This window comes from Armigeres subalbatus, chromosome 1 (assembly GCF_024139115.2).
Source record: "Armigeres subalbatus isolate Guangzhou_Male chromosome 1, GZ_Asu_2, whole genome shotgun sequence".
NCBI lineage: Eukaryota > Metazoa > Arthropoda > Insecta > Diptera > Culicidae > Armigeres > Armigeres subalbatus.
The window spans coordinates 29,985,084-30,008,032 of record NC_085139.1 but is presented as its reverse complement, the minus strand read 5'-3'; the positions used below and the strand labels follow the sequence as shown (position 1 = coordinate 30,008,032).

Below are 22,949 nucleotides of genomic sequence, written 5' to 3'. Positions count from 1 at the left end.
AGATTTATTCTACGAGTTGTTGTATGGTAATTTGGAATGCAATAGAAGTCGAAAAAACGGAACACACAACTAGTTTTTTTGTTCACACGATTAATGATTTCTCAATCCTTTATTCAAAGTTTACGGAACAGTTTCCTTACAGCAAACTTGGGATAAGAATAATTGTAGACGCTTTCCCAGCGAATGACTGCTAGTGACTACCATTAATTAGTTTTATCGTACAATTTCAAAATAATATTCACAATGGCGGCTTTTGCACATTCAAGTGTCTAAATCATAAGCTACCGAAGCGAAAGAAAAAAAAAACAAATCAGCATTTTTAGTTCGGTATTTTTACTGACCTCCGTATTCTCCGAGTAACTGTTGCTGCTGCTGCCTGCTGATTGGCAGCAGCTTGAGCTGTTGCATCTGCTGCTGCAGCTGCTGGTGCAGATGCATCTGCTGTTGCTGATACTTCTGCAGGAACAAACTGGTCTCGATGTCGTTCAGGGCAAGCAAGTTAGCCGCGTCGCTGGCGGTTCCACTGCTGGTGGCAGTTCCGGCAGTGGACGGCACACCACCGGCAGCCGCCTCACTGCTTATGGTGGAACCCGCCGGCGACATTAGCAAAGGATGCGTCGACTGCGTTGGGTGGCCGAAACCGGGTGCACCCATGGCACTGCCCGGGCCCGGTATCCGCGTGATTTCAATGTCATTCGAGAGGTTCTGGTTCTGCTGGCGCAAAAACTTGGACTCGTTGATGTTGTGGATGGTAACCTGTGAGGAACGAGGGAGAATTGTTTGATTCAATCTTGATGGAAGCGGTTTTTGGAAATATTCTCATTACCTCACTGTTTAAACGTTGACCAGGCTGAAGGTTCTGCAGAAAAGACAAATCATCGTATTTGTGATTAGCTGAAGAACCTGCGTCTAAGCCATCGTAGAAGCGACCGCCACTGGAATCGTTACAATGAACACTTCCGCAGGATCCCACCGACGAACAGTTTCCACCAAACAATCTTCTACAGCTATGCTCAGCACCAACTGATAAGGCAGCTGCCGCCTGGGCGCGTGCCTGCGACCGCTCGGATCCAATTGCACTGACGGTGGACGGCGAGCTCATCGGGAAATAGCCGGTTGAAGAGTTTGGCGAGTTACCGCCGTACTCTTGGCTACCGCTTAGCCCGTATTGAAGATTTTCAAACGGCGAGTAACATCGCTGGGGTTGACCGGAGCTGCCTACTGCCGTCAAAGGACTGTAAAGGCTTCCGCCGATTCCAGAGCTATCCACCGGGCCACCGTTTAGATGTTGCCAAGAGTTCTGGTGATGGTGTTGGAGATGGTGCTGCTGCTGCTGCTGTTGCTTCTGCTTCTGAGCATTCTTCATCTCACTTCCAATGGCTGAGTTACACTTCCGTGGCGGCTCAATGGTAGCAGAGAACGGCTGTAAATAATCGGTAGTAAATAATCGGAAGTTATAAAGTGAAAAAATTGCACAAAAGAATCCGTTTGATTAAAATTTTGTGAAAAGCGGCTCTAGTCTCACAACAAAAAATTGGAGTATTTTGGAAAAGGCAAAAATCATTCGATTTTGATAACAAAATCGAATAGGGCCTGTTAGCGGACTTCAGACGGTTAATTATTTTAGAGAGATCGTAAACTAATGAAAGGGTACTCACCGTTCCCACGTGCGATGACGATCCCTCCCCCAGCAGGCTCATCTCCTTGGCCGTCTGCTGCTGCTGAAGATAGTTGGCCGTGGTGACACTGCTGGGGGCTCCCGACACCTGCGGCGGGACTATGCCATTCTCCACCAGATAGTTGGTGTTGAACGGCCGGAATCCACTGGTGGAGGGTGGTGTTCCGCCGGCCAGCGCCTGATGCAGGGCCGGGTTGCGAATGGTGAACATTCCGTTGTCGTTCTTGAAAATCGTCGCCCGTTGATCGTACCCAAGTGGATGGCGGTTAGCCGCCGGGTCAGCTGCCGGAGGTGGTCTTGCCGATCCACCTTGGAACATTGGATTCCGAAGGGTGACAATGTTGTTGTTGCCCTTTTGATTCTTCTGCTTCCCGTCGGATTTGTGCTGACCGCCATCCTTCGCGGCGTCATTTTTATTCTTGCTCTTGTTTTTGCGATTCTTCTTCTTGCTCGGTTTTTTCTCGCCTTCCGTGGAAGATCCCTTCAGCTTGTTGGTGTCGACCATAATGACGGAATCCTGACCTGGTGCGGCATTCATCACCACTGGTGCTTGCATCATCGGGTTCATCATGTACATTCCGGACGAACCCATCATCATCGGCGGTGGCATCATCATCGGTGGAGGTTCCGGCGGTTGAACCGCCTGCATCGGTTCGCAAATCTTTTTGATCGAATCACGCTTGGCCTTGATAGCTTCAGCTTGGGCGGCATCGACTCGTGTGAGCGTGATGCCAGGTGGCAGTTGCAGTCCCTCCACTCGGATTCCCCGGCTCAGTTGGTCCATGATGCTTGCCCCAAAGGAAGTGTCACCAGGTGGGAAGGTGTTGGGAATTTTCGGAGGAGTAGCAGCTGGCATAGCCTTGGAAGACACCGCTTGGTTCGGTTCATTAATCAGCTCCAGCGTCGTATCGGCACTAATGTTGACCTTGGAACGGCGCTCATTATGTCCCTTTGCCAGTCGATCTGCACTCTTGATGGCTTTCTCAACGTGGCGGTTGGCCGCAGGTGGTGGCGTCTGCTGATGCTGTTTCTTCTGCTGATGGCCCTGGGTCTGAGCTGGTTGTGATCCGGGCTTTGACTGTTCCTGCTGCTTTAAAAGAAGCTTTCTTTGACGCTTAGAAAGGTTCGAATTATCGAGTGAAGGTTTCTCGGGTTCTCTAGCAGGAATCTTCTTGCTATTGTTGTCGCTCTTTGAGGTGTTTAGCTGCGAACTGGAAGCATTGAGAGACGCTTTTGGAGTTTTTTGAACTGATGCTGTTGGCAACGGTACATGATTTTCCTTGTTCCTGTTCTGTTTACCGTCTTTAACCGCAGGAGGCACGGGAACAGGTTTCTGTACCTTTGCCTTTTCATTTTTCTTTTTATTGGTTTTCTTATTTGCAGCAATGGTAGATGGCGCCGGAACTAAACTTGGAGGTGGCGTGGATGGCATTGGTTTCTCCTCCACTTTCTCAGGAACTGGTACCGGAACTGGTGAAGGTGTTCGCTCTTTCATGAAGGAATCGCTTTGCTTTGACTCATTGACTGCCACTTCATCCTCTTCGACTCCCATCTCTTCTTCGTCCGATTCGGTATCCTCCAGGTTCAACAACTTGAAAGCATTATTATCGAACTCCGGATCAATGTAGGCCTCACTCTTCTTCCGCACAAGCTTCTTCTTTGCTTCTTTCTCCTTTACAGAAACCTTTTTCTCGTGCTCCTGACTGCCTTCAGCTTTGACTTTCTCCTTCGCAGGCTTTTCTTTTCCTTCCTTTACCTTCTGTGAGCTGCCGCTAGAGCTGATAGAATCCTTACTCAGTTTCCGGTTCAGCACCTTGCCAAGTGCCTTTTCTGGCAGCTTTTTAGCTTCAGCCTTCGGCTTCCCACTGCTTCCCACCTCTAATCCGTCGAGCTTTGCAACAATTTCATCGATTTCGTCAATCTCGTCGGCCAGCTTGTCCTTCTTCTTTTTCTTCTTCTTCTTTTTGCTCTCTTCTCCACACATGGCGGCGTAGTCCTGCTCAAGCTTCTTCACTATTTTCTGCAGCATCTGCGTAGCAGCCTTAGCTTGGGCTTCGCTCTTGGAATTCGCTCCTTTATTGCGTACTTGACTCAATCGATCGGACATCCTACCGATCGAAGAAATAATTTCCTCTTTCTTCTTTTTGTCCATGGTAGGACCGCCTGTTGTGTGGTAGTTCAATTTTTGCATTAATTCGTCAATTTCTCGCGTTGACTGCGCCTGCTGGTTCTGCGACTGTTCTCTAACACTGAGCCTGAGAAGCTTCTCGGTGATCCACACATCCGTATCGTTCGAGAATTGACTTTTAGCAATCAGTTCGTTCAGTTGCTTCGCATCACCTGCAGCCATCTTCATGGTCAGTTGATCTAGATGGTTTTGAATCTGCTGTTTTGTGGGCGGCCGACCCTGACCGGAAGACGAGTCCGGCGATACCAGCTGACCATTGATGAAGGTGTACAGCAACTGGTCCTGATCGGGAGATGGCCCCTTCGCCGTGACGGTTACCTGCGGTTCCGAATGGGGCAGGAAAGTTCGCTTAATAGTAACCATCCTTCGCGCTGGATCGATACTTACGTTGTCCTGTGGCATCATCATCGCGGGTTGCTGCTGTTGCTGATGCTGTTGAAGGAGCTGCTGCTGCTGTCGCTGCTTCTGCTGCTGAAGTAGATTGATATTCTGTTGCAATTTGGGAGGAAGCTGCTGCGTAGACTCCAGGGCTATCGGCGCAGATTTCTTCCCCGTCTCGGGCTTATCTTTAGCGTTCTTCTTCTCGCCAGAACTCTCGTCCAATTTGAAGCTGAATTCCGGATTGTTACTCTTTATACTCGTCACCAAACTATTGATATCCGTCTGAAGTTGAAGTTTCTTCGCTTCATAAGCCTTGATGTCTTCTAGAAGCTGCTGTTTGTCCTTTTTCTTTAGATTCTGCTGGAACTGTAACCGATTTTGCGCCCTCTTCTCTTCCTCCTTGAACTCGGAGAACTTCTGTTTGAGTTCTCCCAGCTCGGTGATCTTCTTGAGCTCCTGCTTTTTGTGCTTCTGTTTGACCTTCTTCGCTGTCTTTTTGTTGTCCTTTTGTTTGTCATCGTCGTAATCCCCTTCTATGTAGCGCACCAAAGCGTCTAGCGTTTCCTCCACCGGTTTGAGTGGTGCCTTGATGCCCGCCGCATTGTTTACGCTTACCCTTTGAGATGGCTGAACCGATGGCGGTGGAACCTGAGGTACTTCCCGGGCACCAAGGGCCACTTCCGGTGGTTTGGCCGGGGTCGGCGCAATGTTCATCTTGTTCACGGCAGCCTTCGTCACCAAAGGGGATTTGATTACCGTTGCAAGACCAGCTGAAGCTGTGGTTGACGCCTTATTACCGCTGATCTTTAAGGCTTCCATTTTCGAAGCGAGGCCCCCCGACGACGAGTCCTTGTTCGCCGTAGCCGAAGCCTGGCCTCCATTGCCGGTGCTAGTGGTACTGTTTGTACTACTGCTGCTGCTACCGCTGTTGCTATTGTTGTTGTTGCTGCTGTTGTTATTGTTGTTAGTTACCGCGTTCGTTGAGTTGCTCTTATTGGTGTTAATTTTCTTCAGCAGGCCTCCGTGAGGAATCTTGATGTTCTTCAGATTCAGCGACTTCAGCTGCTGATTGTCCTTGTTGCTCTGTAGCTGTTTGATTTTCTTTCGCAATCGATCGCGTGTTTCGTTCGTTCGCTGGTTGTGGTTGCATTCCTGGTAGAAAAAGAAAAAATAGTTTTAGAAGAATAAACGCATTTAAAGGGTAATCATGTAAATATTCTGGGAAAATTTGTAGAAAGAAGATTAAATACTAACGCAATCACATATCCCTTCGTTGCAGATCATGATGTACGCTTAATTATTTATCAATTCAATATTTTTTTGACTTATTGCAATTTTTTCAAGATTATTATTTGCTTTACGTAATGAAGATAGGTAAATATATGCTTGCTTACAGTCTCATTTGTTATGTTTGTATGCAAGCAAAACTTGCCTGCTAATCGAAAGGGCTCTATTAACGATTTGCTCACAAATACTAGTTCATACAACCTATACCTATAAGCCGATTCAAAATGATATACTATGCTATAGACAATTTAGACCGGATGGAATCACAGATTTATAGAACGTAAAACTTGTTCAAATTTAAAGCAATCCAAAGTCTTAGATCTTTATCAAGGTATTGTTCTTTCTATTTTAATTCGCATAAGTTTGATAATCATGAAAAAAATATTTGAAACATCTGGAACGTCACGCGTGCCTAACACTCACCTACCCGGGCTTTGATACTGCCAACAGGGTCTCGGACAGGTGCTTTGCAGGCAGTAACAACCTGTTGATATTTCGAAGCCCAGATAGTCCTCAATCAGTGTTGTGGTCACCCTGTCCTGCAACGGAGTGACACCACTTACCTTACCTGGAAGATGGATGTGTAGAGGTTAAAGTCCACGACCAGCCAGAAAACGTCACGGAGAAAAAATCGTGGAATTTGTTCGATGAAGTGTTTTCGCTGCGAGAGCTAACATGGGAAAAAGGGTACCGCCGGCAGCGATACGGACGATTTGTCCGCATCGACGAGAAGTAGCCGAAAACGAGGACGCCCGCCCGGCAAGAAACAACGATGCCACGATGGTGACGATGAGCAGGATGTGGACTTTCTTCCCTAAATGGCTCTCACGACGTATAACCTCGCATTCATCAACATCGGCACGATCACGAACCCCACAGAACTGTATGTAATCCGAACTTTCATAAGCATCCAAAATTTTGATTTCGTGTTGCTGCAGGAAGTCGAGCACGAACAGCTTTCCTTGCCTGGATTTGTCGTTTTCGCGAATGTGGACCACACAAGGAGAGGCACAGCTTCAGCGGTGAAGGAGCACATCCATGTCACTTACGTGGAGAAGAGTCTGGACAGCCGACTAATCGCGCTGCGAGTGCACGACACAACGAACGACATGCAACGTCTACGCTCCCTCCGGTACTGCACAGCGCGCTGCTAAACAAGAGTTCTTTAATGGCACGCTTGCCTATTATCTCCACCACCACACGCTTCACATATATGTCTGTCAAAGCGCGCGATCTCGCCTCGATCGGATCTACATGAACCGTTGTCTTCGCGACAAATGGCAGTCCGGCCATACGTACGTCTGTTATTTTACAGATCATAAAGCGCTCAGACTCTGACTCGCTGCACTGGGACTGGAGCCCGGGCGCAGCCCGAAGAAAACGTTGCAGAGTTACGATTTAGTGGCAATATTGGACCCGGCAGCGCAGATACTACGAGTCGTGGATGGAATGGTGTCTGTCGTACGCTAAGCCAAAAATCAAGTTCTTTTTCAAGTGGAAATCTCGAACCGTCTTCGAGGAATTCCACGACGCCCACCAGCACCTCTATGTGCAACTACGGCTAGCGTACGAAGGCTATTATCTGCAGCCACAAACCATAGCCACCAGCAACCGTCTGAAAGGAGAAATGTTGGCACTGCAGCGTAATTTCTCCCGCATGTTCATGCGCTTCAATTGCGCAACAACTAGGGGATAGAAGGCGGAAGAAAACCACGATCACGCAGTTACAGACGGGAGAAGATGAAATCATCGTCGAGCCTCAACTCAAGCAATCGAGAAAACGACGGGAATGCCAACAACGGGAACGATTTTGCTTGCGAAGGGGTTATCTCACCGAACGACCCGCTGAACGAAGCGTGCATGGAGGAGATACAAACAGCAGAAATTCTGGCGGCTATCAGGGCGAGCGCATCCAAAAGATCCCCCAGTGTTGATGGGATCACACGAGAATTCGATCTCCGGATATTTGATGTCATCCACCGTGAGTTGAACATGCTTCTGAATGAAGCACTCAACGGCAATCTTCCTTATGCCTTCGTGGAGGGCGTTATAGTGTTAGTGAAGGAGAAGGGGAGTTATAACACAGCCAGAGCTTACCGGCCCATATCGCTGTTTAACAGCGATTATAAATTGGTCTTCCGCATCCTGAAAAACAGGATGGAACGCATTATGCAGGCCCACCACGTCCTAAGTAACGGACAGAAACGAAACATCTTCCAGGCCACTCTCACTTTGAAAGATCGGATTTTTGTTTTGAGTTTTTGGATTGAGTTTATGCAGCAAATGTGGCTGCATTCCTTGCGCACACTAACTTTTCACCAGAAGGCTGAACACGTTTGGCACATCGAGGCTGTGGTACCATTCGTCTGCACTGCCTCCGCTCGGTGTTCACACGGCGAAAATCACAGCAACTATTGGGACGTTCCTGTGGAGAGGAATGCCTGCTGCGCGTTCCCATTATGCAGCTGGTACGCAAGAAGCACGGGGGCTTAGGGGAACCCGAAGCAAAAAACCACACCGGGGCAAGATGGACACCCTTTGATTTCCTGTAAAACAGAACAATATATCATGATCAATGACTTCGGCACCTTCTTCGCAGTCTTATAATGTACCTAATATTGATCATATTTTGTATTGAATGTTAAAAATGTTGCTAAAAATGATTGTATGTCATACCCCAGAAACCCATTGCCCAGAAAGTGATTCCCCAGAAATTAATTCCACTGAATGCACTACTCCCCAGAAAACCATTCCCCAGAATACCACAATCCCCAGAATGCCCCCATCGCCCGAAAGACATTCCCCAGAATGTCCTAATCCCCAGAATACCATACCCCAGAATGCAACATTTCCTAGATTTGACTAAATACCACACAAAAAGTTCGTATGAATACTAAATACGATGTCGTTTGGCATAATGCCATTTGGCATACCGAGTTGAATGGCCAGGGGCCATTTGGCATAAAGACCATTTGACATAACGACCGTTTGGCAAGAAAAACAGTCATAATGATTTTAGGGCATTTGGCATACAAATTAAAAGAATCATAAAAACTCTAGGCAGAAGCTAATACCGGGTAAATTTAAATTTAACTTTTTTAAATGAAGAAATGATGTGCTAATTTGCCTTATTCCTGAAAAATTGTGATTGTTTAAAGTTTTTTTTTCAAATGCGTACTTTGAATGGAGGAATGATTTACTCATTAGATTTCTTCCAAACCAAATGCGTGCATGCTTTCTCGTTATAAGGAGAAATCGTGAGCATTAAAAGATGGAATCATCAGGTCATTTATCTTATTCCGTTCGTATGCGTAGAAAAGAAATCATATACGTTTCGACTTTTGCGATCTTTAAAAAAATGGATCATCTAGTCTTCTGCCTTCTTTTGAAAAAAATGCGTACTTTTGAAAGGGTTATTTACTCTTTTGCCCTTTTCCGGGCAAATGCATACTTTTAAAGGAGTCATCTACTCTTTTGCCTTTTTTAGGGCAAATGCATACTTTGAAAGAAGGAGTCATCTACTCTTTTGCTTCATCCCGGGCAAATGCATACTTTCACAGGAATCGTCCACTCTTTTGCCTTATTTCGGGCAAATGTGCACTTTCAAAGAAAGAGTCATCTACTCTTTTGCTTTATCCCGGGCAAATGCGTACTTTTAAAGGAGTCTTAATCCCTGGCAAATGCGTACTTCAATATAAGTATTTTTGCATAGAACTATAGTATCTAGTATTTTTAATTTATAGAAATGACAGCGAAAAACATAGTTTCTTAGACTGATACCTTTTTCTGGGGAACGTGTCATTCTGGGTTTTTGGTTTCTGGCTCTGGGGAATGCGTCATTCGGTTTTTTTTCTGGTGAATGGGTCATTCTGGGGATTTCTTTTCAAGGAAATGGTGCATTCTGGGGAATATCATTCTGGAGAATTGGTCGTTCTGGGAAATGGAATTCTGGGAAATACCATTCTGGGGAACTGATTCTGGGGATTGGTATTCTGGGCATTGACATACAACCGCTAAAAATTGCTGAAACAATTTTTGCTTCTTGGATCTAGGTAAAAATTATAATAATGACATCTCAAAAAATAAGGATTTTCGAAAGGCATTAGAGCAGCGGTTCTCAACCTGGAGTACATGTACCATGTTCCAGGTCTCAGGGGGTACCTGAGACAAAAATGCGTAATGGCGGATGTTGTACAGTCGCCTCTCCACGCACAATGGTCGGATTCGTCAAATTTCACGACATAAATCGATAACTCGAAAACCATCAGTGCTAGAGTTTTGACGTCTTCAGAAGAAATGATCTACAAGAAGAGATCTATTTTTGGTGTAAGTTGTCATTAGGGTGGCTCTTCGGTGAAATTTTTTTGGAAATGTATTTTTTTACCTTTCTGAGTTAGGAGTTCATATAATTCTACAAAGTTGTAGAAAATTTAATTCTGAGCATTTTTGCTTAATAAACATTTATTTTATCTCATATAGGTGATGTTTTATGACAAAATTACTAAATTTAGATAGGGTGGCCCGAAAAAAATAGTTTTTAGCTTCCACTTTCATCAATTCAGAATATTTTCAAAAATTGTCTTAGCATCGCTTCACGGTCTTTGGATGGCGCTGCTTTTGGTTACATAAGATGGTTGATAGCTTCATTTTCAAGCATATTATAAGCGTTTTTTCATGAAAAGGTGATATTTTTCTGAGCATTCTACTGCAGCTAGTAGCAAATATTAGCAGAAAATTCAATCGTAATCTGAATGTATACATGCAGGCCCATCAAATCCATGGAATTCATTTGTCCATGTTTGTCCACTTTTGTTTGATAATCATATTAGTTTTTGTATGAAAAATCAGCTTTTCGATGGGAAACACATATATCATATCTCTGATTTTTGCAATATTTGGTAGAATAATTCTTTTTCGAAAATAAATAAACTCACTTTTTAATTTTGTCAGATTTCGATCCAGGGTGGTCGAAAAAATCAACCTTTTGAAAAAATATTTTTTTAAAACATAATTTTTGAACTACTGGACCAAATATCAATGTTCATGGAATCTCATGTAGTCATTGGCGACCCTCACTTAGAAACTGTGAAAATTAAATTATTCTGCGAATTAGCCATGAAAAACCAACTAGAATTTTATGATTTTGTATTTCGCCACAAAAATAGCGCTCTTAAGCATTTATTTCATGAGAACACCTTGAAAATCGTTCCAGTAGTTAAAATGTGAAAATATTTTTTCGACTTATTTTTTACACGAGTTGATTTAAATATTTTAGATAAAAATCGATTCTTTGTGGGCTTTGTTGTCAGTTGTCTAGGTGTTAAGTGTTCAGTCTGTACGACTCCTGGTCGAAGACGGTGTTCTTGTCTTTTATTGTACCAAATATTGCGAAAATCCAAAAGATAATATATGTGTTTCACCCTAATTTTTCGTACAAAAATAATACTATCATCAAACAAAAGTGGACAAAGATGGACAAATGAATTACCATGGATTTGATGGGCCTGCATGTATACTTTCAGATAACTATTAAAATTTTTGCTAATATTTGCTACTAGCTGCAGTAGAATGCTCAGAAAAATATCACTTTTTCATGAAAAAACGCTTATGATATGCTTGAAAATGAAGCTATCAACCATCTTATGTAACCAAAAGAAGCGCCATCCAAAGACCGTGAAGCGATGCTAAGACAGTTTTTGAAAATATTCTGAATTGATGAAAGTGGAAGCTAAAAACTATTTTTTTCGGACCACCCTATCTAAATTTAGCAATTTTGTCATAAAACATCACCTATATGAGATAAAATAAATGTTCATTTAGCAAAAATGCTTAGAATTAAATTCTCTACAACTTTGTAGAATTGTATGAACTCCTAACTCAAAAGGGTAAAAAAATACATTTCCAAAAAAATTTCACCGGAGGGCCACCCTAATGACAACTTACACCAAAAAGAGATATCTTCTTGTAGATCATTTCTTCTGAAGACGTCAAAACTCTAACACTGATGGTTTTCGAGTTATTGATTTATGTCGTGAAATTTGACGAATCCGACCATTGTGCCACGTCTCGATATTGATGGGACCATCGAGATAGGGAGTGATCGAGAAATGGAAGGAAAATTGAAATGGGTACAAGATCCAAAAAAGCTCGTTGCTATGAAAAACGTCAACAAAACATGTTGTTGTTGATGTGTTTGTTATTATCCAAAGATGCAGGGGCGTCTCGTGGACTTTTGCTACACCTGTTCTACCATGCTGATAAAAAAAAATCATCAAGCTGAGTGGTTTCGAATGAAAGTTGGGCATTTAATCTAATATTACAACCTTTTCTTGTACAACTTAACCAAATATTAGAAGAAAAAAAAACAATTTAAATAGAAAAGATTTACAAAACAATAAATGACTTATTTTTCTCTTTTGTTACAAAAATGTTTTAAATTTAGATGCACTTAAAATTTTAGACTCGGAAATCGTCTAAAATCTAACTTGGTAACAGTTGGGCAATAACTGGATATTGCTCAGAATAGAGATCTTTCATATCGGCTCATTCCACCATTCAGGGTACGCTGGTCCCATCGCCGCTAATATTTGAACTCTCACATATATTGTTGCTATGAAAGAAATGTTATTAACCATTATTAGTGTAATAATTATAGTATATAATTATACAATTATTTTTTGATGCGACCCCAGATTGTAACGACCAATGAGTCACATTTAGAAGCTGAAATATGTTCCAGTTATTTAATTTTTCAAATTTAGTGAAAACTATACCTTTTTCTCTATGTTGATTGATTTTGAGTATTCGTAAAAAAAGCATTATTTAAAGTCTCTTTTGAAAACGCAAACATTAATTTAACATTGTTCTTGATGTATTGCATATTCATCACGAGAAAAAAGAAAAACAAACTGTTTCTAATCATCGGCGCGAAAGCGTGCGCGGTGCACCTTTCGGCAAAGCACAGCCCGACACTACGATCGAGTCTAACCGAAGGTGCGTCGCGTCGTTGATTGTTCTCGCAGCGCGTCGAACGGGTTTGACTCCTGCGCGCATAGCAGAACTTGCATCTAAACGTGCTTGTTTCGCATGCGAAAGAGGATGATGTGAGAAAACGGAGAAAGCTGGCAACGCTCACGCTGGTTCTCTGCGCGCGAAGAACGAGTGAGCATACCAAGGAGGAAATTATTTCAAATCATTTGTCATGGCGCAAAACTTTAAATTTGACTTCTGGCAGTGCTGCTGTTGGTTCTTCATTATAGATCGCACGACTGGCAGAAGCTTTCTATGTGATGGGGTGTGGTTTTTCAGAGAAACACACATTTAGCTGCAATTTGACTGTACGCCAAGCATGTGGCGTTAACTTGATCTGCCTACGAAATATTTTGTTTCTTTAGATGTTTAGATGTTAAAATCATTGTAAATTATTTATATATTATAATTATTTGCCAAGACATTAATTTCTTACTTCTGACCTAAAAATGGTTACCTGTTCCATGAACAGGTAGAACGTATGGACGAGTCGCCCCTGCAAAGATGGTCTAGTAGCCTAAAAATTTGAACATATCGACATATGGAAGGTGAATCCAGTGCAAAATATTATCAGAAAACATCGAGATAAAGAGACATTGAGATAGGGAGGTTATCGAGATGTAGAATGCCCAAATGTATGTAGATCGAAGGGACCAAGAAAACTATCGACATAGATAGAGATATCGAGATATAGAACATCGAGATGTAGAGAGTCGACTGTATTATAATTGTAAAAAAAAAGTTTACTGATTGACCTTAAATTTGAAACGACTAATGCTTTTTGCCTTTCTCGTACAACAAAGTTGTACCAGAAGGCTATAATTTCACTCCAAAAGCCAAATTTTGATAGAAGGCTCGGAGACCCATAGTGTTATATACCAATCGACTCAGCTCGAAAAACTGAGCAAATGTCCGTCTATGTGTGTGTGTGTGTGGGTGGGTGTGTCTGTAGCCCCGGGAATTTTTTAATGTTAAACACGTTTCATATAGATGGACTTGACCGATTCGAGTGCAACTAGTTTCATTCGACGGAGAAACTTTCCTAGTTGGACACTATTGTTTTTGTTTGTTAATAACTCATTCGGTTTGAATAATATTTCTATTTTTCTTTTAACAAATACGCTGTTTACATGCACACTTTAAGGCTCAAGGCTCCATCACAATGTTTTGAAAATCAATGACTGTATCACTTGTTTGTAATAGTGATGCAATTGGTACGGAAAAGTGCGGCAGCGATAAATAAATGTTGTTTACAACTGAGGTGGGTGGAAATGGGGTGGTAAATATATGCCAGCTGATGCGTAATGTTGCCAGACTTGACGAAATGTTTATTTTATATCATAACACATGTTCACGGTGTATCAAATATATGGGTAGATATCGGTTTAAATTAAAAATATTCACCACTTGGAATGTAACAGAAGCTTACATAGCATGTTTAAATATTTATTTGTGGTTTTATTATTCAATCCGACAAACATCAATGTTTTTTTTTTCCAATAAATAAATCTGGCAACGATGAAGAGATGATTATTTTCTTGTGTATGCACATCTTTGTTTGCATGTTGGCTGGCGTATACGTTGTATTGTTCGGAATGAATGAAGTTGCATCGCGTAGATTTTGTACTCACCATTCACACCACTTATTGCACTAGTGAATTTGAGTCTTCCGCATTTTATTGCATTCACAATACGATCGTCAAATTTGTCTCTCACTTCGATTTTTGGAAAGCAGCGTTAGGAATAACCAGTCCATGCCACGCAGTCAATACACGTTGCAATGGACGAGATATGCAGAGTCAGCGGAATAAGTAATAAAACCAACGCGAGCACGCGGCTCGACCTCTTTTCATCGGTAGCAGCTGCGGCAACATAACGTTCAGTGCATAGGGTAGTTTGTGTTGTAATACAAAGTGTTTAAAGTGCAGTTTTTTAAAAAATCATTTTACCAAAAGAAATCCTTAACTGGCGCAGCCGGTAGGATACGGTTGTGTGGTGTAGAAAAAATAGTACAGTGCGACAGCAGACCCAACGAGGGAAAAAGCAGCAACCGACACCTGTGCTAGCCACGGACCGGCCTACTCTCACCAATGATAATCATAATCATCATCTTGTAAGTAAATACGAATTATCTTTAAAGTTTGTTACATCAAAATTCAGATCATAAAATTCAATTACCAATAATTTCTTCCACAAACACAATATATTACCCTAAAAACCAAAATGCCAGAAACTCGTGCTAACGCCTCCGAAATTGAGCAGCTTCGGGCCACAGTGGCCGAGTTAGAAGCTTTTATACGGAGCAGGCAAGCTGATAAATATCAGCTGCCAGATCCAATTAAATATTTGTCTGAGTTCTCCGGGAATAAACGGGAACTTAACGCATGGCTCGAGGAAGTCAATGACATCTTCGATGCATTCAAGGTGAAGGGAGAGAATGGTGCTCCCGACTGCCTTCAAAGCTTTCACGTGAGAGCAATCAAAAATAAAATCAAGGGTGAAGCTAGAGCCATACTTTGCGCAAACGGCGACCCCAACACGATCCCTGGGATCAAAAGAGTTCTCACCGAGAACTACGGAGATCAGCGCGATTTCCCAACCAATTTATCCTTACTCTTTCACATAAAGAGAGCGGATAAAAACGTCAACAAATTTTACAACGAAATAAAAGAACTTAACACGAAACTGAAATCCAACCTTCAACAAAATCATTTATCGGCTCCAGCTATTATTGATCTTATTTCAATAACCAAATATTTAGACAATATCGGTGAACCGTTGGCATCAATAATTAGGAATAGTGCTCCACAAACTCTCGAAACCGCCCATCAGGCTGTAATTCTTAATCAAAACGCGGAGACACGAGCTTCGACCAGCCAAAAGTTTAACAAATTTAAATTCTCCAGAGACAAACCCCCCAATAGTGAATCTACATATGCGAAGCAACCAACGAAACCATTCATAAAATCCTCCACTAAGCAATCACACTGGAAAAACAGAACCGATAATAATACCAATGAACTGCAAGTAGTAGCCGACTCGGACGAATACGAGGAATTGGCTGATTCAGCTGATGCACCAACTACGACGACAGCACCAAAGACAACTACGCCACTGACGACGGACGATGATGACGAATGCGAAATTAATGAAGTAAATTTTCAGAGGGTACGGAGAATGAAAAAACGGATTTAAATTTCATACCGTACATAAAATTGCTCACGTCGAAAGGAACCCTGAATTTCATTGTAGACACTGGAGCAAACAAATCTTACATTAACCCTACACATGTAGATAGATTTAGGACTTCCGCAAATCCAGCAATTATCTCTAATAAAATGGGAATTTTGTGGTTAACAAATTCATTAAAGCCAATCTTTTCCCAGAATGTTTCAAAAAGTGCAATTTAACATACTACGTGTTTAAATTTCACAAATTCTTCGATGGCCTCATCGGCTATGAGAATCTATCTAAAATGGGAACGAAAATTGACACGAAAAGTAATTGTCTTATTATTGCTGACAAAATTTTCCCTATGTCAAAGTATTCACTATCAGCATTGAATTTCAACGCATGTATTGAAAACGGTTGCAGCATAGTCACTACTGCCAATGGTGATTTTTGGTGGAAGATGAAATTAATCTTACACCAGAAGTAACAGTCAAACCTGGTATGTACCGAGCGCGTAATAATTCTGCCCTTGTACATTTATCAACCAAAAATCCTGAAAGGCTTCACATCGTTGAACCTCTGGTAAATGACGGTCTGATAGTGGAGAAGCAGAAGAGTAATTTCAAATTTAATATTCCTTCCGACCACCTGAATAAGGAGGAGAAAGAGCTTCTTATCAAAACCCTCAAACCGTTCAGGGACATTTTCCAGAAGGATAATCAAAAGCTATCCTTCACACACGAAATTAAACATTCTATTAAGACCACTGACGAATCTCCGATTCACCAGAGGGCTTATAAATACCCCTATCATCTCCGCGATCAAGTAAGTAACGAAATCAATAAACTGCTTGATAGTGGAATAATTAGGGAATCATCATCCCAGTGGACATCACCCATTTGGGTAGTCCCTAAGAAGGTCGACAATTCCGGGAAAAGGAAGTATCGGATTGTAATTGACTATAGAAAGTTAAACGCTAAAACTCCAGCTGATAAATATCCCATTCCTGAGGTCAGTGAAATACTTGACCGTCTAGGTAAAGCCCAATATTTTAGCGTCATCGACCTTGCTAGCGGTTTTCATCAAATTGAAGTGGATCCCGCTGATATACCCAAAACAGCGTTCAATGTAGACCATGGTAAATACGAATTTGTTCGTATGCCATTTGGGCTGAAGAACGCTCCAGCCACCTTCCAAAGGCTGATGGATTCCGTCTTGAGAAAACATCTAGGAATCCGATGTTTCGTTTATATGGATGATATAATCATCTACTCCCCAAACCTGGAAACTCATCTTCAAGACATTTCAAAAATATTGCAAACATTGAAGGATGCCAACTTGAAGATCCAATGTGATAAGTGTGAATTCCTTAGAAAGGAAGTCGAATTTCTAGGCCATGTGGTAACCACTGAAGGCGTTCGACCCAACCCTCGGAAAGTCGAAGCAGTCAAAACTTGGCCTATTCCCACTACCCCAAAAGAATTAAAATCCTTTCTCGGTACTGTTAGTTATTACCGCCGGTTTATACCTCGGTTTGCTAACATAGCAAAACCTATGACAGCACAACTAAGGGGTAAGAAAAAGGATATAATTGTCACAAACGAATACAAGATAGCATTTGCACGACTGAAAGAAATAATGACCACAGATTTGTTGTTGGCTTATCCTAATTTTGAGGAGCCATTTATCTTAACAACTGATGCCTCCAATGTAGCAATTGGAGCAGTGTTATGTCAATTAGTTGATGGAAAGGAAAGATCAATTGCTTACTTATCACGCACTTTATCAAGAGCAGAGGAAAATTACTCTGCAACGTCAAAAGAACTGCTGGCAATCTATTTCGCAACGAAAACTTTTCGGTCGTACTTATACGGTAAACAGTTCACCATATATACGGACCATGAGCCGTTAACAAAGGAGCTAAGACTAACAGACGCTACGGGAAGAGTAACAAGACAACGCCTTTATCTCGAACAATTTGACTTTAAAATTATTTATAAAAAAGGTAAACAGAACGTGGTCGCGGATGGACTGTCCAGGATCCCTAGAGCGGAAACCAATAACCAAGAAATGGAGAACGAAATATATCAGGCTGACAAGATTTATGGACCGCATCCGGTGAACAGGTTTAAAAATCAGATATTTTTTAGAGTAACAGACAATAAACGGAAATGCCCATATTTAATTATTCAAATCTTTCCAGATTACACCCGGAATGTATACCACAGACCAAGCTATGATGAGGCCGGTTTAGCCAAACTGCTTAAAGAGCATGTAAACCCGAATAGCACGAATGGCATATTAGCTCCAAAGGAGGTCGCGAAACTATGCTCAAAGACATCTGGTTTCCGAAAAACGTTGAATTTGAATTTTGCAATTTAAAACTACCTGACATAATAGGACAACGGGAACAAGAAGAATTTATTAGAAGAAGTCATAACTACAGTCATCGGAGCTGCAAAATTGTATTTGACGAAATAAGTAAATCCGTCTTCTTCCCTGGACTATACAAACAACTAAACGAATTTACAAAGAACTGTGAGGACTGTAGACTTTCAAAATACGAACGACATCCTTTCAAAATACCCATAACAAGACGTATATATGACAGACCTCTAGATACAGTTTACATGGACGTCTTCGTTAAAGAGACAGAGAAATTTTTGACAATAGTAGACGCATTCTCCAAATTTGCACAACTATACAAGATAGACAACGAACGAACAGAAACTATTATCGAAGTCCTAACCCGATACTTTCTCACATTTGGAATCCCAAAGCAAATAATTTGCGATCAAGCTACAAGTTTCCGTAGCCCTGCCATGATTAAATTTCTGGAAGATTTAAATATATTTCCACATTTTGCTAGTTGCAGTAACAGCAACGGAATAGTCGAAAGGTTCCACAGCACAATAATCGAGATGTACCAAGCTAATCAGGAGAAAACAAGAGATAGAAATTTATATGACGGATTAAAATTAGTAGTTGCACTATACAATGACACCAAACATTCTGTTACTAAGTTTGCACCTAGAGAACTAGTTTACGGCACTTCCAATTCCTTAAACAAAATCAAAATTACGTCTGATATTACAAACAAATTACAAACAGCTCTTGATAACATTGAACTGCATGTTAATTCTCATAATTCCAAAATTCCTTGTCTAGACGAGGAAGAGTATAAAGAAATTCAAAAGAAAACTTTGTATGCTAAATGTAAAGCGAAACCATCATTATCTAGCCATCGTTACAGAGTAGCAGAAGTAGTAGATCAGACATCTAAAACAATAACAGATAGAAACAACATCAAAACGCACAAAAAATATTTGAAACGAATTTTGTAATGTAGACAATCTTTCTTTCCAGACTATTCTTGCTGACACCAGGACAAGCAGACATTTACATACATGACGTGAGGCAAAACCCTATCATCATAATCCCTATAGGAAACGCTAAAATATGTAATAGTTATCTGAGGATCATACACCCAATTGAACTAGAGCCTATAGAACAAGTCATCAATGAACTATCATCAAAAGCACATGAAAAAATTATTCACGATAGAATTCTGAATCCAATTATAAAAACAAAGATTGAAAAATTGTCATTAACATTTAAGAAAATCAGAACATCAGAAAGGCGAGTTAAAAGATGGGATACCTTAGGAAAAGGCTGGAAGTACATATCAGGCAGCCCAGACGCTGACGACATAAGACTAGTTAACGCGACTATAAACACAATTATTAATCAGGAGAACAATCAAATGAAAATCAATTCAGGACTTGATACAAGAATTAGGAACATTACGTATGTTATAAATGCACTCATTTCAAAGAACAACAATCTATCATCAGAGTTAAGCGAAGGGTTCTCATCTGTGAATCTATTATTCAACATCGACGAGCTGACTCAACAGATCGAGACAATTGGAGAAGCCATAACCTTGGCTCGATGGAACATTCCTAGCAGTCGCCTGATTAGCCTTACTGAATTAACTGCAGCCCAGGACTTCCTTAGAACTCAAGGACTTGATGTAGCCACTGCAGAAAGCGTATTAGAGATTGCGAGGGCATACATAATAACTACCAAAGGATCCATCAAGTATGTATTGAGAGTTCCCAAGCTTACAAATGAAATCTATACTCTTTACCAAATCGAACCTGTCATATCGAATGGGACCAGAATTCAAATGAACAGTCATTACTATTTGAACGGAACTACTTCCTTCTCTACAAGGTCAATGTGTGAGCAAAGGGTAGAACAGTTTATTTGCCACTCTTCACAGCTCGAACCACCACCAAAATGTATCCAGAAACTGATGAGTGGATCATCGGCAAATTGCCCTGTAGAAAAGGTTTACGGACGCAATATTATCAAGAGAATCAACGATGCCACTATTATTATCAACGAAGCGAGTATCGTCTTGAAATCTAACTGCAGTATGCATAACAGCAAGCTCGAAGGATCTTTTCTTATCCAGTTCTCGAACTGCGCAATCAACCTAGGCGGAGATCAGTTTACAAACATCAATATGGAAATTCCCGGCAAGACCTTCATCCCAACTACTGGTCTAAAGGTAAATGTTACTAATATAATAGACCGTATTCCTCTGGAATACTTACAGGAACTCCACATGGCGAATCGGGACCACATTCAACATCTGAATCTTACAAACGAAAGTATTCACACCAAGATTCGTTTACTCCACTGGATATCCTTCGGTTCTATATCAGTTACGACCCTCGCAGCAATTGGAATTACGCTAGGCTATATAGTTAAAACGTTAGTTACCAGGAAGACAACAATCACTATTCAACATGGCTATCAGGAGACAACCCAGGAGACGGGAAAGAATTCGTTGAAAACTGCCACGTACCATGGAGACCATCTTATTCCTCAAGTAGAACCAGAAACACCCGAAAGTCGAGGACGACTTTCAAACCAAGAGGGAAGCCGTTAGGAATAACCAGTCCATGCCACGCAGTCAATACACGTTGCAATGGACGAGATATGCAGAGTCAGCGGAATAAGTAATAAAACCAACGCGAGCACGCGGCTCGACCTCTTTTCATCGGTAGCAGCTGCGGCAACATAACGTTCAGTGCATAGGGTAGTTTGTGTTGTAATACAAAGTGTTTAAAGTGTAGTTTTTTAAAAAAATCATTTTACCAAAAGAAATCCTTAACTCAGTTTTCGACAGTTTTTGGGCGTGAAGTGAATTAATTGGTAGTCAAGGTTGAAGAAAAATGTGAACCTTAGGTAGTGAATATGTTTTAGGAGTAATAAAATCAAGGAAAGAATGGGAAAACAATCAAGTGAAAAATCAAGTGAGTGTGTATGTGTTTGATTCGAACGTTCGAACGTTAGTATGCGTTCGATGAACATAAGAATATCGGCTTAGGAAAAACGCAGTTTTCAGCGTTTTTCCAGCAGTTCCTCAGTAATTGCTAGTTTTGGAAAGTGCAAAATTAATGTGGAAATGCCATGAATATATTATGATGGAGGGTAAGTCCGTAAAAAGCCCCAAAATGTTGAATTTAGTTCAAAACTTTATTAGTATTAGTGCGGATTCGAATGAAATCATCGTCATTACCGGATTGATTACGGTTTATAGAGCCTTAAGTCATTAATCAATTTAGCCGTGACGCAATCCATTACTCTCATAGTTGAGTAATTCTTAAGTAGCGTGATATAATCGCATCAAAGCTTTTAACCGCCAAAATGTAGGCAATTTACGTTGCATTTACCATACTAGTTCGAATTCAACACATTAAATCGAGAAAGGCATAACACAGATAACAGATATTTAGGCTAGAACAAATTTTATTGAAAATCCTGTGTAAACTTTTGAATTGATATACGTTAGCCCACTACTGCCATCTACTCAACTGATTGCGGCAGTACATACGGACGCAGCTGATTAACAACCGTCGAATGCAGCCAATGCATTTGACAGCCGCATTCGGGCTGCGTTATCAATAACAATGATCCTTGCGCCATCTCCAATCGATTGCTAAACGCGGTCCCAATTAAAAATACATTTGAATTAACGGTTGCGGATGTTTACACACGTATCGTATGCCAGCCTCAATATCTGTTATCTGTGGGCATAATCACCACTGGTGGATAAATTTGGGTTTTATTCAGTCTATTCCGTTCATATGACCTACCAGATGGACCGGAATCTTTTTTTTATTGAGGACATTTGTGGTCCTGGATAAAGAGCATAGTCCTAGGGTTTGGGTCTCGGTGATATTCTACAATTGAGATTCTCACGTCCGAATGTGTGAGTGGCGATAAAAGGAAAACAAACATCTTAGATGGTGCAACTCAGCAAAGATTGGGTAAAAATGAGTATATTTCCATATATTTTTTGACTCTTTTGAAATCATTGTGATGACCCGATCACTTTTGAGGTTATGAGCAGAAGGAAAATAAACATGTTTTTACACATGACGAATTGCACATTAGTGTGCGAGCGCTAAACGTCACTCATCTCTATAGCTGTGCAAAAGCTTAAGGACAAAACATATTTAACCCATTTGGAAAAACTCCATCAATTGAAATAGGGGAAATGACGGCTTTGGCAGGTTTTGTTCTATTATTGTCAGGGGGGTTTTTGTTCACCAAATTTTATGAAATTCGGCCACAATATTCGTTGATATGCAAAGAATGTTTAGGCCAAAAGATATTTTAGTTACTAGATAAAGATTGTCGCTTCGGTTCCCTTTGTTCTGCTGTCCGGAACATGTTGGGTACCAAGCTGTCAAATCGTATGGATTTTCCTTCTTTGACATTTAGCTCCCCTATCCTCGCCAGCAAAAGATGTTCCGGATAGCGACGACAGCGACAATCTTTATCTGGTAACTAAAATATCTTTTTTAGGCCAAATTTGAGCATAATTGGTTATAAAAAAAACCCTGACAATAATAGAACAAAACCTGCCAAAGCCGTCATTTCCCCTATTGAAAATTTAATTTCAAAAATATTAAGCATGTTGACTAAATCATAATTTCTACTTTGCAATTGGCAATTGGATCTGCTCAGTAAACTTTGGAATGGATTCTATCACATCCATTTTGTCCATATAGGACAAAAAGGAACTAATTACCACGCTTTTTGTGGAAAACTGGGCGTCAATTTGACATACTTTTAGAAAGGAGTGCATCACGAATTTCTTCAAAATTGAAACATCGATACAATTGGCACTGTTTT

The 22,949-nt window shown here is 41.2% G+C and overlaps 2 protein-coding genes across 4 annotated transcripts in view; one reads left to right on the top strand and one right to left on the bottom strand.

The window, feature by feature from the left end:
- The window catches only part of LOC134223450 (uncharacterized), a 56,810-nt gene that overhangs the window by 3,634 nt on the left and 30,227 nt on the right, over positions 1-22,949 (bottom strand). Inside the window, exons 6-9 of one of the 2 annotated variants that reach the window (XM_062702605.1) lie at positions 4,254-5,399; positions 1,659-4,184; positions 827-1,423; positions 342-756 (exon numbers count right to left, since the gene is read on the bottom strand). In XM_062702605.1, the coding sequence (XP_062558589.1) occupies positions 342-756; positions 827-1,423; positions 1,659-4,184; positions 4,254-5,399 (4,684 nt within the window). Of the gene's footprint in view, positions 1-341; positions 757-826; positions 1,424-1,658; positions 5,400-22,949 lie in introns of both variants that reach the window. The other variant, XM_062702597.1, reaches the window with a different exon arrangement.
- Positions 14,306-20,880, top strand: LOC134223467 (uncharacterized). 2 transcript variants are annotated; one of them, XM_062702621.1, is made up of 3 exons: positions 14,306-14,676; positions 19,101-19,835; positions 20,359-20,482. In XM_062702621.1, exons 1-3 carry the CDS (start codon positions 14,654-14,656, stop codon positions 20,396-20,398), a joined length of 798 nt encoding a protein of 265 aa, XP_062558605.1. In that variant the 5' UTR covers positions 14,306-14,653; the 3' UTR covers positions 20,399-20,482. The 2 variants fall into 2 exon arrangements, with proteins under 2 accessions (XP_062558605.1, XP_062558597.1); XM_062702613.1 differs by having other exon boundaries at positions 19,101-20,880.

What these genes read in the sequence shown, in the direction of transcription:
- LOC134223467 (XM_062702613.1), top strand. Translation starts at nt 14,654, where the DNA reads ATGATAATCATAATCATCATCTT. An exon ending in ATAATCATAATCATCATCTT is followed by an intron (nt 14,677 to 19,100) that starts GTAAGTAAATAC and finishes CTTTCTTTCCAG; the next exon opens with ACTATTCTTGCTGACACCAG.